Here is a 13497-nt window from a genome sequence, read left to right on the forward strand (position 1 = left end):
AATCAAAAAGTCCAACCTATTTTAGAACCACCTCTTTCACTAAATACTGCTTGGATTAGCCTTATTTATGATCAACTCAATCATAAGTGAGGGGACTTGGGGATGGTCTTTATTATGTGGTAATTTTCTGTTTGAAGATATGTTTCAGCAATGTCAGACTACAAATGCATTTATCCACTGAAAGGCAGCTGAAAGGTGCAAAAAACATCCCATTAGGAGTAAAGCACAAGACCCCATCTCTGCCAGCACAGAGCTGGAGTAAAATTGAAATCCCTTTGTGGACTGAAAAATATTGACTCTGCCACTAACGGCGCCATCTCGCTCCACAAACATATGTGAAATGTAGGCGCACTTTCGCAAATGAAGGTGGACATGACCACGGCCGTTTTTTGTTTTGTAAATGAGGCCCAGCAGAATTCTACAAGTTTAAAAATAAAATTAAATGCTGCCGCTTTGCGTTAGGAAGATTATTACGAAATACAAAAAAATAAATAAATACACAAGTCTGTAACATAAATTAAAGAACACTAATGAAATGATGACTTTAAAAAAACACTTTAAAAAAAAAATAAAAAATTTTACTACATTAAAACAGTTTATTATCAAGTGAAAAAAAGTATTTTTAAAATAGAAGATGTGTTACTAAGGAGTACAACCTTTTTGTTATTACTGGTAATTGTAAACTTAGTGACATTGAGCTGTCTTACAAAACAACGCTAGTTTTAACAACCAGTATCATCCCACATTACCAGATAATTAAGATCTAATATGTACTCTAGGAATTGTGGGTGGATATTTGCAAACTGCAGAAAGTAAAGTCTGCCAGCAACATAGTAGAACCTGTCTCTATAGTAACCAGTAGTCAGTCTAGCATGTATAGCCCACGTCATGTGCATTACGTTCATGTGTATGGAGGGGAGTCTGAGACAAAGTTAAAGAGACTTACATTGTTCTCCATAGCAAGGCGTCTAACAGCTGGCGTGGCCAATGTTTTGTGTCCCTTTATTTCTTGGTGTGTATGCTCCTGAGATACCGCAGGAGTTTCTACAACATCCTCCTCAGACGCCACGTCTAGGGAGAAGAGATCATCAATAATAAAGATGTACAGGGAACAGAAGTCCTTACAATTACATGATATTTCCTTGAAATTAATCCCCAGACAATAAAGTCACTGCATAAAATGCTTCAGCTGCTGAAGTTTAAAATAAAGACGGACAAACTTTCTTTTATAAGGTGAACCAGGGAGTAAAACTGTCCATGCACATAACAGGTTTTAACCAATCTAATTCATAAATGATCTAATCAGTGATCAACCTGTACTGCACAGAAGTACATGTGTATATTAACCCAGTAAAATTGTTTTTATTAAAATATGAATACTTAAGCTTGCACAGCAAACAATTTATGCTCAATTATAATCATCCCCTCTGCTCATACTAAGTATACAGTTCTATTGGGTGATCAGCCATTATCATCAGTTTGATGCATTCAGCAATAACTGTATAGCGTTAGCTTTATAGTCAAGTTATGTGCCTTTCCATTGTGTCACCACCCGTGCAATGTCATGTACATTATGTCACTTGTAATTCTGTGTACACATTATATTCTTATATAAAAGGCTGTTATGTGGGGTTAGGTACTAAATTACGCTTTACTAAAACCCGACACTACTTACCACGACTCGAGGATCCCGAACCAATGGACATTGTACAGCACGCGCGTCTATGCATCGCCTCTTTAACAGTCGCAATGACACTGTCGCCGTGGAAACTGACATCTTAATGGGAGCTGCACAGTGGCGTAGTGGTTAGTCCTTTTGCCTTACAACACTGGGGTCACGAGTTTGATTCCCGTCCATGGCCTTATCTGTGAAGAGTTTGTATGTTCTCCCCGTGTTTGCGTGGGTTTCCTCCAGGTGCTCCGGTTTCCTCTCACACTCCAAGTACATACTGGTAGGTTAACTGGCTGCTAACAAATTGACCCTAGTCTGTGTGACTCTGTGTGTGTGTGTGTGTGTGTGTGTGTGTGTGTTAGGGAATTTAGACTGTGAGCCCCAATGGGGCAGGGACTGATGTGAGCGAGTTCTCTGTACAGCGCTGCAGAATTAGTGGCGCTATATAAATGGTGATGATGATGATGATGGGATGTTCAAGAGTTGAAATGGATGCACTTCACTTTTTCAAACAGCCGTGAATGTCAGCATGTCTGCCATAAATGGTTAGGGATCCTCGAGTCGTGGTAAGTAGTGTCATTTTTTTTAGTAAGGCGTGATTATCAGTACCACCGGTTATGTGCCAGGTTTAATTTGACACTATACAATGGTGGAATCTGTTTTATATAAAGAAAAACTCTACAATGGCTTCTGAGTTAATCAGAAGCCTGACTGAGGACCTCCTTCCGGACCCCCCGATCAAGCTCACTTACCTTTCAAAGCATCCGTGTCAATATCCACCAAAGGCTTCCCAACTAGCGCCGTGTCCTCCACATTGTAATACAGCTTTTTGATAACCCCATCATAGCGGCTGGTGATGGTAACCGAGGCTTTGTCACTTTGTACCTCACAGATACTATCAAACTGGGAAACTGTGTCACCTTCTTTCACATACCTGGGTATAGATAAAAGGATTATAGCTTGACATAGAAACATCTCACCTATGACTAACAGTAGAAAGTGTAAATGCACTAACAAAGAAATACATCACAGGTATATGAGCATCTATTTACTGATTTTACAAAGTTTATAGCCATCAACACACATTAGTCATGCATTCATAGACACTAGACTAGTTTTATATTAGATATAAAGATAATATTACAATATTATTTTTGCATCGGAAAGGGGAAATAGGAAGAAACAGGGAGGGAGGATGATGGGAATAACAACACCATTATAATATCAATTAGGTCAGAATCCATTATCGTTATAAATATATATCTTGTTAGACCCATCAACCTGAGTGAGTGACTGTGTGAGTTAGAAAGCATAAGTTCCACAGCTATTTAGGTTTCATCCTCCCTTATTATATTTAAGTATACGATCTGTGCCATTAAATATGCGGATGGATGATATTTTGCTTGGTATACAGTTCTATTGCAAAGAAACGTATTCCCAATTTAGTGTAAAAATGTATAACCACGGGATGCGGCCAAGCATTGGAGCTGAATGGCTACCCTTTATGTCCACTCTACTCATTCTGACAATCTTGAGGTTCCCCAACTCTGTAATTGCCTTCCAAAAGATAGGCATAGTTCGAAGAATCTCTGGTGACCAAAGCCTTTGTAGGAACCCCATTCCAGTGAGTAATACACTCCCAATGGTCAATCCAGCCACACACCCTCCACATCATTGGGTCAACTTAGGACTCCCCTAAAGAGGTGATCCTGCAAAGAGGCGCCTAGCAGTTTAATGGAGTCCATCTCCAACAGTGAAAGTACCAGCCTAGCGCTTCCCACCTTCACCAAGCCTTGCAGCCGGCTCACCATCAATAGTATACCCAGCACCGACCACTGGAGCAAAAAATACAGAATAGAAGTGTTATATAATCCAAACATAGGGTAACTCACCCACAAAGCAAGTTGTGTCCATCTTCAGTTCAAAACGCGCCAGCCGCCAATATCCACTGGCGGCAACTTGAAATCAGTGGGCGGCCTCTGACCCCAAATACCCTAGAGGGAAACCAGGTTCTAATAAAGTTCAGCCCAGCTTTGATGCCTCAATGCCAACTGCTAGCACAATCACGCCAGGGGAACTTCATGTTCCATCCAGGAGGGGACTGACCGGTCAGTTCCCTCCATTACTGGGCTCAGTGGCCTGCAAATCACAGGCTGTTCATCATCAACAGAACCCCAGCCAGAGGAGCACATCACAGCTCCCATTTATTATAAAAGAGCAATTCTCCCATAGACCCAACCAACACCAACTACATTGGCTGCCATTCTACACTGGAGGACAATCAGAATCATCAGGGACCCTGGAGTGGCAGAACCTTAAGGTCTTCTGTCTCATAACCCAGCTGGGTTCCAGAGCAATGAAACACGGCCGACTCCAACATTTTGTCATCCCTCAGCTTAATCACATCTACCGCAAGCTCAGTCATCAGGGCTCTGGAGCTAAATTGCCCTGTCATAGCCACAAATATTTTCGATGCTGCAAGGACTTGTTGTCATCTTGCCATTTCTAATTGCCTTTGATCTGCACAGTATGGCATAGTTTCATACCCAAATGTGACATGACCATCTTTGTAGCAGCTATTTTAAGTGCACTTACTCAATAAAGCAATATTTTTACTGAAATAATAAATTAAGCACATAATAGGCCTCACTCAAATATAGCCGACTCCTGTACCTAATCTCTACTCTGACCATCTTTGCACTCCCCTTGTGTTCACCTGTACAGAGACTTCAGGATAAAATCTTGCTGGGTCAAAACACCCATCTAACTTGTTCCTGTATATTCACCTTGACTTTGGCTTTTTATGTTATCCTGATAATCCAGTGTTCCAGATTGTAACATTGACTATTAGTTGCATTAATCGCTGGGCTAACATCTATGGGCTACATATATAAATAAATCTATTCTATATATAAAGTGCGGAACTGTGACACTGATCATATAGTAAATCATGGCCAGAACATCGGGAGCAGCTTCCTGATGTTGCCATTCTCCAGTGTGTTGCATTCCTTTTGCGAAGATTGTCTTTAAGTGGATATTCAGATTTCTTATAAATTAAATACCAGTTTATATCTAATGCTGGCTATCGGCCACTGAGATCCAACCTCCAAGTTACAAACCGCTCAGCCCAGTAAAGTAAATCATTATACCATGATTATAAGTACCGCTGGAGCTTTCCTTTTCAACCCCAAGGGGTAGATGTATCAAAACTTCTAAAAAAGAAAAAGTGGAGGTGTTACCCATAACATCCAATCAGATCCCAGCAATCATTTTCTAAAATGTACTAGATAAACGATAGCTAAAATCTTCCACTTTTACGTTTTTCCTAAGCTTTTTAATTACTGTCAACCAAGGCAAAGTTATTCTCTACAACATGGCATCCATCCTAAGCCTGAATCAATGAGCTCTCTCCATAGTTGTCTTCCCAAGAGTTCCGAGAGAAAAACCCTTTGCCCGATTGGCACAAAGTGGTGGAATCACTCCCACAAAGAGTTAAACCCCACCATAAGTGTATTCTACAAAAACAAGCATACTCCATTTAAACTGGTCAAGAACTTTTTTTTAAAATTGTCATACCATGGGTTTAGATCTTTTGAATACTATACTAGGCTGCCTCCAATTTAGGGACAACTTCTTAATAGTCCCTGATAAGATTTTATGTTCACCTGATTAAAGTATATCTAACTTTGGTTATATACAATTTAAATAAGGATCTATTGTCCCTAGTTCCTGTTAGGTTCCCATCACTACAGGTAATGGTTTCAGTCTGGGTTTTAAATTATCACCGACATTTGTAGGATGCTCCTTCAACTGCAAATATGTGTTACTCAAACGTCCATAGAATGTACTTAACAATCTCACAATCTTAGTTATACCGCTTTCATACTGCCTCCCCGGCAATATCCCGGGTTTTTCAAGCCGGGTTTTTGCCGGGGCTCGGAGCGTCCCAGCTCAGAAACACCATTCATACTGCACCTCGGACCCGGGAATTTCCCGGGTTGACCCCATTCATACTGCACAAGTCTGTGCCCTGGCAATTTGTGGGAGTCATCACCAGGGCAGTTTTCATTGGCTGAAAAATGGTGATACACAATATAATAATACAATAATACAATAATGAATAAAGGATACCTCCAATTGGCTTATATATTTAGTCGTACTAGTCTAGGAGGGCTTTCTGAAAGGCATAAAGAGACTGGGAAACATATATTTAAGGGAAGGTTGTAGGAGCTTTTAAAGCTAGGCATTGCATATTTCAATGATTACTTCAAAAGACTAGACTTCTAGATGGAAAATTAATGGCCTCTTTTTGGCAAGCATAAAATGAATGAGAAATGCCTAATTCCAAATCCTCCAGAGACAGGCAGACAGCCAATCAGCTTGTTTTCTGTGCAACCCGGGTTGAAAAACCCGGGTTGCACCATTCATAGTGCAGGCAACCCGGGTCCGACCTGGGAATTACCCCTCGATAAATCCCGGGTTGAAGACCCGGGTTTTTAGACCCGGGATTTTTGACTTGTACCATTCATACTGCACCAAGACCCGGGTCGTTTGAGCTCGCCCTGGCAAAAACCCAGGATTTTGGTGCAGTATGAATGGGGTATTAGTCTTTGTTTTCACTGGGTTATCCTGATTATGAGGCTTCACTTTAACCCCTCATCCTACGTATATCTACTGTTCACATTCCACAATCCCTGATCTAGGTGGATATTTCCCTCCATGGTATTTTCACCATAATATCACGTTGATGTAAATAAAAGAGGAGACATGTATATTGTAGTAGATAAGTAATCAGTTTGTTTCTACCAAGCACCATATTGCGCCCATAAGTTCTCACAGGTCAGGTTCCAAGGCCACAGTTTAATTTGCTCATCTTGCTTTATTAATAGGTAGCGATGCCATGCCACCTATCAGCAGAAAAGGCTCCATATTTCATCTATATATTTCCAAGAAATCTTCTCAGTTCAAACAGAGCCTCAGACTGGTTTCTTTCAGTAGATATAGTGTGCTCGGCGAGTTCTAGTGTATTGTAGCTTTGTAAGTCTTGCTCCTATATGAGCAGTTGGTAAGGATTTTATACAGGCCAGACCTGTAGCCATTTTATTTGGCTGATCCATAGTACCCTCCTCGCTATAAGGAGGTTGTTCACTTCAGCAGGGGCTGGTGCAATTTGGAAAGTGGTACCTTTGCCACTGCTGTTTTCAGGAACTGCCAGAGATCACCTGTCCCTGATGGCACTTGGTACTGAAGCAATCTCCGTTTACTGTGGCCTCTCTTATCCCTCTCCATCTGTGTGGTTATAGGGTGTAAACTGCAATGTTCTTGTCCAGACTGTAGGAGCACCAAGATTATGCGGCCGTCAGCTCCAAGCCACACCCCCTTCACATATATATCAAGAACACAGATTAATCTTGACCATTATGATTTTATATAAGTATTTGTAAAGTGTCTATGCTAGCTGTCTAGCTAATGTGCAAGCTGTTTGGTATCTGTAACACTAGGTAACAAGGGGCCTGATTCATTAAGGATCTTAACTCAAGAAACTTCTTATTTAAGTCTTCTGGACAAAACCATGTTACAATGCAAGGGGTGCAAATTAGTATTCCGTTTTGCACATAAATTAAATACTGACTGTTTTTTCATGTAGCGCACAAATACTTGACAGCTTATTTGTACACTGAAATTTAAAAAGTTGATAGTTTTTCCCTACATGAAAAAACAGACAGTATTAAACTTATGTGCAAAACAGAATACTAATTTGCACCCCTTGCATTGTAACATGGTTTTGTCCAGGAGTCTGAAATAAGAAGTTTCTTAAGTTAAAATCCTTAATGAATCAGGCCCAAGATTATTGACCAAATGATTTGTGTAGACATTCTGGGTTGCAATTGCAAGACCTATACCGGTGTCTAAGAGCGATGCAAACAAAATTATTACAAATGAACCTATAGGAAAATGAAAAATTAATTATCATTGTTTAATTGTAAGGTGCAACAAACCTCCACAAAGAACTGGAATAATAAACCATACAAAATACAAGTCATACATACAAAACAGAACTAGTACATACAAGGTTAACAAACAAGGTCCAGATGGGAAACAGTGGGTACAGAACTCTGCTCGTGAAACCTTACAGAATAGATAGAGAAGGACTACAGATAAGTATAGACTCAAAGGAAGTGGAGAAGTATACAGAAACAAGTATTCAAAACATATGTATACATTATGTCTGTGTTTGTTATATTCGAAGTGAAATAGAGGTAGAAGTTATTCAAATGAAGCCTGAATATGTTTTTGAGATACTTCCATAATACAACCATGGCATACACACAGTGGAGGCAACCATTTTGTGGGACATACCAACTCACATGAGAAAGAAGCCCACCAGGAGACATGGGACCAGTGATATCACTGGCACAAAGGGCACAAAGTTCCAAAATAATCTATTACTACATCTGATTTTTGCTTTGCACACGAAAAAATTCCACAAAACACATTTTCATATGAAACATTTTCAGTCAATAAAGTAAAACTGCATAATAAAACTGAAAGACATAAGCTATTTATTTGGAAAAATAACAACAGACAATGCGGATATAGCCGTTATGCGTTTACTATGTATGTGGGATGTACGGTGAACCTAGCACATTCCCAAAAAATAATTCAGTTACTTACAACATTTTACTCTTATATGCTAGATATCTGTATTTATGACTAGGTCCAAAGCACCATTTTACTATTAACCCTACTCTCCTGCATGTTTGTCCATACCCATTTTTGAAGTGGGTGGGGACAGAACAACCTGTAGCCAATAATATCATCAGAACGGTCACATTAGCACTGAGAATTTCAAGTGGCGTGCATTCTGTCTGTGGGAGAGAATGATCCACATCCAGCTCTGTGACTGTGTTCAGATGACTGCATGCTCATTTTCGTTTTCAAATAAATGCATTGCTGTGCAATCACCTCATTTTACAGATGAAGCACATACTCAGATCATATATTTATTTTTTAAAAATAAAAATATAAGCAATATAGCCATACACACCACAATTTTGATCTGACAGAGTAGAAAGATAATTGAAATGCACGCACAAGGTAGGACAATTAAAGTATTGAAAAGCTACCCGCATTTTACAATCTTTATCAGACCAATCACAATTTTCGATTGCAGATTGCATAATTTGTTTAGCAGTTTCCCCACACATAGTACACCGATTTTTTTGTTTATAAGACCAAATCTTAAATTAAATGGATTGCATCCATAAAGAAAACAAAGTCCTGTTTATCTTTGCAGAATGATTGAAGAATTGTACAATTACAGCACATGTACAATTTAAAAAAAGTTTCTAAATAGACCTGCGCTTCCAAGCACACCTGCAGCAATCAAGCCCTATATCATCAACCATACGTGTTAAATATCAAATGATACAATAAATACACTAGTGCAACAATTGCGCTGATGTGAAATTAACAAATAAACAGGCAATAATAATGTCTCCAAAGTAAAATTATTTTCTTCTTGTGAAGTGTGATTTCTTCTTTTATTCAGATATATCTGGCTTAAAACACATAAAAACATTAAAATCTTCAAGAGCAGGGTCCAGTCCCTTCAGGGTATGCGCTTATCCTGAATATAAAGATGATATAGCATGTAGAAAACACGTCAACTTCTGCAGATAGGATGTTATACAACCAGAGTTGGAGACAGCTTCCTCTGCTCACACAGAACTGTTACAGCTGCTCTCGGATACCACTTGCACCAACGCGTTTCGAATAAAGTTCTTTATCAAGGTTTGACACCTTGATAAAGAACTTAATTAGAAACATGTACAATTTGTTTGCATTAACATAAGATAAATTCAAACTCATCCAATCTGTATTCCATAAAATCTGATAGCACAAATTTAATTACCTACACTGAAAGATTTTTCTATATCCCATCCAATATATTAATAGCAATGAAAACAGAAAGATTTCAGTTTCAAACAATCAATATAAACTGTAATCGGTAGGAGTTCCCTTTACCTTTACATTGCACACACTTCAATCCTTCTGGATTTAAATTTGACAACAAATCCGATTGAATTATAGATTGATATGGCCACCTATATTTGAATATATTGCATCTGTTGTTACCCAAAGACATAAAAACTTTAACAATTCAATAAAATCTATTGGATTGAATGATCAGGTTGTAAGTGCGTTGCCATATTAAGAGAGGAAAGGCCACATGTGACAGGGGTAGTGTCACAATGTGAGGAGGAGAATGGAGAAAAGCAAGAAGCCACAGACTGAGACTTAGATAGTGGAAGGAGCAGAGTTTCCCAAAAGCACAGAGTAGTGATGTAAGGTTTCTGTCCCAATGGTCTCCAACACAGCACTACATAATTTTTTCTACAAACTAACAATTTTATTCCAGTTTAGAACGATATACTATTTTGTACAGAAGACTGAAACTCCACTAGTAGCACTGGAGTGAGAGATGGGCGATCAAAAGCCACTGAGTGAATGGCGTTAACAGAGAGTACATTAGTGTCAATTGATGGATAGTGTGTTCCCCATTATGTTAAAGGGGTTATACACATAATTGCCGACTTCTAGTTTTGATATCTTTTAAGAGTGGGAAACAGACTGAGTACGCACAACCATTTTTTTTTCTATTTCACATCTAGCCAATTAAGATACTTTGAAATCTGTTACCAATTTTTCTGCTGTATTACGATTGGCAGTCAACATTTAAACTTGTCAGTTTCATTGCAGCACTAAGGGTTAGCGATAAAATATTACATTAAATAGTTAATATATTAATAATATATATTATAAGCAACCTTTTGGATTTTTTCCTCTGTTTTTCTATTTAAAAGGCCAAAAAATGAATGACCATAAAAACTACTGGGATGCTGACTGTAGAGTCCACAAAAGGTGCAGGTTCATCTAGGAGTACGGGGCACCAAACACAGGAGGGTGAAAAAAGTATAACCCATTTTTTTTTACATCCAATGGGTACATCTTCCAGTCTGACTAACAGGTTATGTACACTTTAATAGAAAAACAGTTACCCAACTGTGCAAAATGTAATATAATTGAGAATTTTATATTTATTCCACTGGAAATACAGTCGTTAGAATCATATTTAACTCATCATTTTAATGCTCATTTAGTTCACCTACCAGTCTTTCACTATAACCTCTGTGATTCCTTCTCCAATGTCTGACAACTTGAATTGTACAATATGACCATTTAGAGCTGTGAAAACAGACAGAAATCAATGGTTGCAGTGTGGATAAAATGAAGCCAAACAGGCAGTAAAATATAGAAGAAGTGGGCTGGACAGTAGAGTGCACAAGAGCTTGCATTTTATTTTGCCGAATTCAAATGGGAGGTACAGAGGTTAAATGAAAGAGGAGGTGGATTTTGACATTGCATATATGATCTGTTTTTTTAACATGACTTCATAAGGTCAATGTGTGAAATACTGGTTCAAGCAGCTTGCATGTTAAACAGAAGATAATGGTAGTTGGAAGCCTGCCAGAAAAATAGCTAGGTAGGACTCAAGCCTATTGCAGAGTGACTAATACACAGTGTGTTAAATGTCAATAATAAGTAAGTGTGAGAATGTAGGAGATCAATATACAGCCACACTGTGTCTGTTAGTGGAGTACAGAGTTATTCATTTGATGTGGGTACAGACTGGCGTCCTAAATTATTCCATCACCATCAACTGCGTGAATATAGTGAATAATAGAATACTATCAATGTTGACACTGGAAAGTATTCTCCCCTGAAAACTTTGCCAGCCGGGTGGCATTAAGAAGCAGCTGGGCGGGGGCAGTTGTAATACTTTGCAATAATATTGAAAAATGTTGGAGGTTATTGCCCACACCTGCCAGAACTGGTCAGACTTGGAGGTCAGTGGTCTAACACACACTGCTGAAGGTAGTGCTTACAGAATGCCTGTTCTAATAGGAAAAACAATGGTTTATTCTATTATAATAGGACTCTGTTGGGCTCCAAGAGCAAAGTGGCAAGTAAAAACAGCTGGGTGGAGCACCCATGAAATAGGTGCTGGGGAGAACACTGCTGGATAATATTAATCAGTCTTGTGCAATGTCCATATTGTTGGAATAGTAGTAGTTTTACAATATGTATTCATCAAAATGTATACAATAATCCCATGTGAATTAACAGTATATCGCTTTTGGTACTAGAGAGGAGGTGTCTGCTATTGGCTCCATGCGTCCTGTAAATCACATCTAAATAAACGGATATCTTTTAATTCAGACGATGAGCCATCCGGTATCTATCTTCTTATGCTGTTGGATCTCACTATAGGCAAGTTTATTTAAAACTGAAGGCAAAGCAGGTCAAGTGGGGCATATGGGTGCATGTAACCATATAAAATCAAGAAGGATGTATGTGGTGATTGCTATCACAACTTTGTAAAACCGAACACATAACATATTTAGGTTGAATCATAATTCACCCAGATTGTTCTAAGTTATATGTATTGAAATGATTCCAGTGTTTCCTGTATGGCTCATTTTAAATCATTGACCTGACCAGTGTAACACACAAATAAAATGTGCAGCACTGGGTTATGCTTCTTTAAAAGTGAGATAGCCGGTCCTTACCAGAGGCACTTCTGAAGTATCTGAGCTGAAAAGGCTGCAGGGTCACAGAATGAGGCTGTTGGTTGCATGACCTTATTTGTAAAAACCGGTTGTGTGAGGTCAGCTGTCTAAAACTGGCCTAGAAAAAAAAAATAATAGAGCAACCAATACAAATGTACAAAAGTAAACAACACTACAGATTACAGCCAAATGCAAACTAAACATATAAAGGGTAAGGTGCTGTAATGAGGTTAGGAGAACAAATAGTAATGCAATTCCCAAAGAGTATATGAAAACCAATTATAAAGACATTGCCCTAACCAGCGTGCACAGGTACCTTCGGTGTAAGGAGTCAATCAGCACAGTAACAAAACAAACTCCAGGTATAAGTGACATAATACTGAGGCAGCTTCCTGATATCTAAGAATGATTCATTAAAGAAGGGGGAGAACTCTTTGGATATGATCCCCATTGCTATTATTATTTTATGTTAATACACAATATAATACTTTGCAGTACTGTACATTATTGAGGGAACAGTTGACATAAATGACATAAACAGAAGCTACATTTAGCCTTTCCCTAACAATCTAGGAGATGTGGGGAATATCTGACACACAAGGCAACAGAATAATAACTGTAGCTGTGGCTGGAGGTCCACTGATACAGACAGTGTGCTAGTTTCTAGCTCCTGGCAGACTTCTGCCATGCGTAGAGTGACAAAGATTTGCATAGCATCAGCCTGGCTGATCAAGCATTTATAAAAAGATATAAAGATCGCTAATCTTACCAGACGACCGAATGACCGGTTACAGGTCCTTAGTGCTCTCACAGCCGCCATCTTACCCGGAAAAGGCCGGGCTACCAATCATGTTAGGAAGCTGCCTCCGACAACCAATCAGGAGACAGAAGCAGGAACAATGTGTCAAGTCCAAGGAGAACGGGGAGGGAGGGGGGTGTGCGAGGCTAGCAGCCAATCACAGCTGGAATAAACCTTTGTTTAGATGTCAATGAAAGGGGCGTGGCTTATACATAAGGGGCCGAGCCTGACCTATAACATCTCTAGTTCACGCCCATTGATGTCTATTAATATGTCGCTGACAATGGGGCGAGTCACCACTTTGTTGGTTAGTTACAGCTGTAAACATATTATGGAATAGTGAAACAATTGTGCACCTGACTTGTTAATTCAATGAATATTAATCTTACACC

The 13497-nt window shown here is 39.0% G+C and overlaps 1 protein-coding gene across 3 annotated transcripts in view; it reads right to left on the reverse strand.

The window, feature by feature from the left end:
• The window catches only part of DBT (dihydrolipoamide branched chain transacylase E2), a 269271-nt gene extending 256094 nt beyond the window's left edge, over window positions 1-13177 (reverse strand). For 2 of the 3 annotated variants that reach the window (XR_012678500.1, XM_075182536.1), the window contains exons 1-5: window positions 13076-13177; window positions 12307-12424; window positions 10846-10921; window positions 2425-2606; window positions 947-1071 (exon numbers count right to left, since the gene is read on the reverse strand). Coding sequence is in view for 1 of the 3 variants with exons in the window: in XM_075182536.1 (XP_075038637.1) it covers window positions 947-1071; window positions 2425-2606; window positions 10846-10921; window positions 12307-12424; window positions 13076-13126 (552 nt within the window). In the remaining 2 variants the exon portion in view is untranslated. The remainder of the gene's footprint in view (window positions 1-946; window positions 1072-2424; window positions 2607-10845; window positions 10922-12306; window positions 12425-13075) is intronic. The other variant, XR_012678501.1, reaches the window with a different exon arrangement.
• Window positions 13178-13497: the final 320 nt, after the last annotated feature.

The sequence above is a fragment of the Mixophyes fleayi genome, chromosome 8 (assembly GCF_038048845.1).
Source record: "Mixophyes fleayi isolate aMixFle1 chromosome 8, aMixFle1.hap1, whole genome shotgun sequence".
NCBI classification, from domain to species: Eukaryota; Metazoa; Chordata; class Amphibia; order Anura; family Limnodynastidae; genus Mixophyes; species Mixophyes fleayi.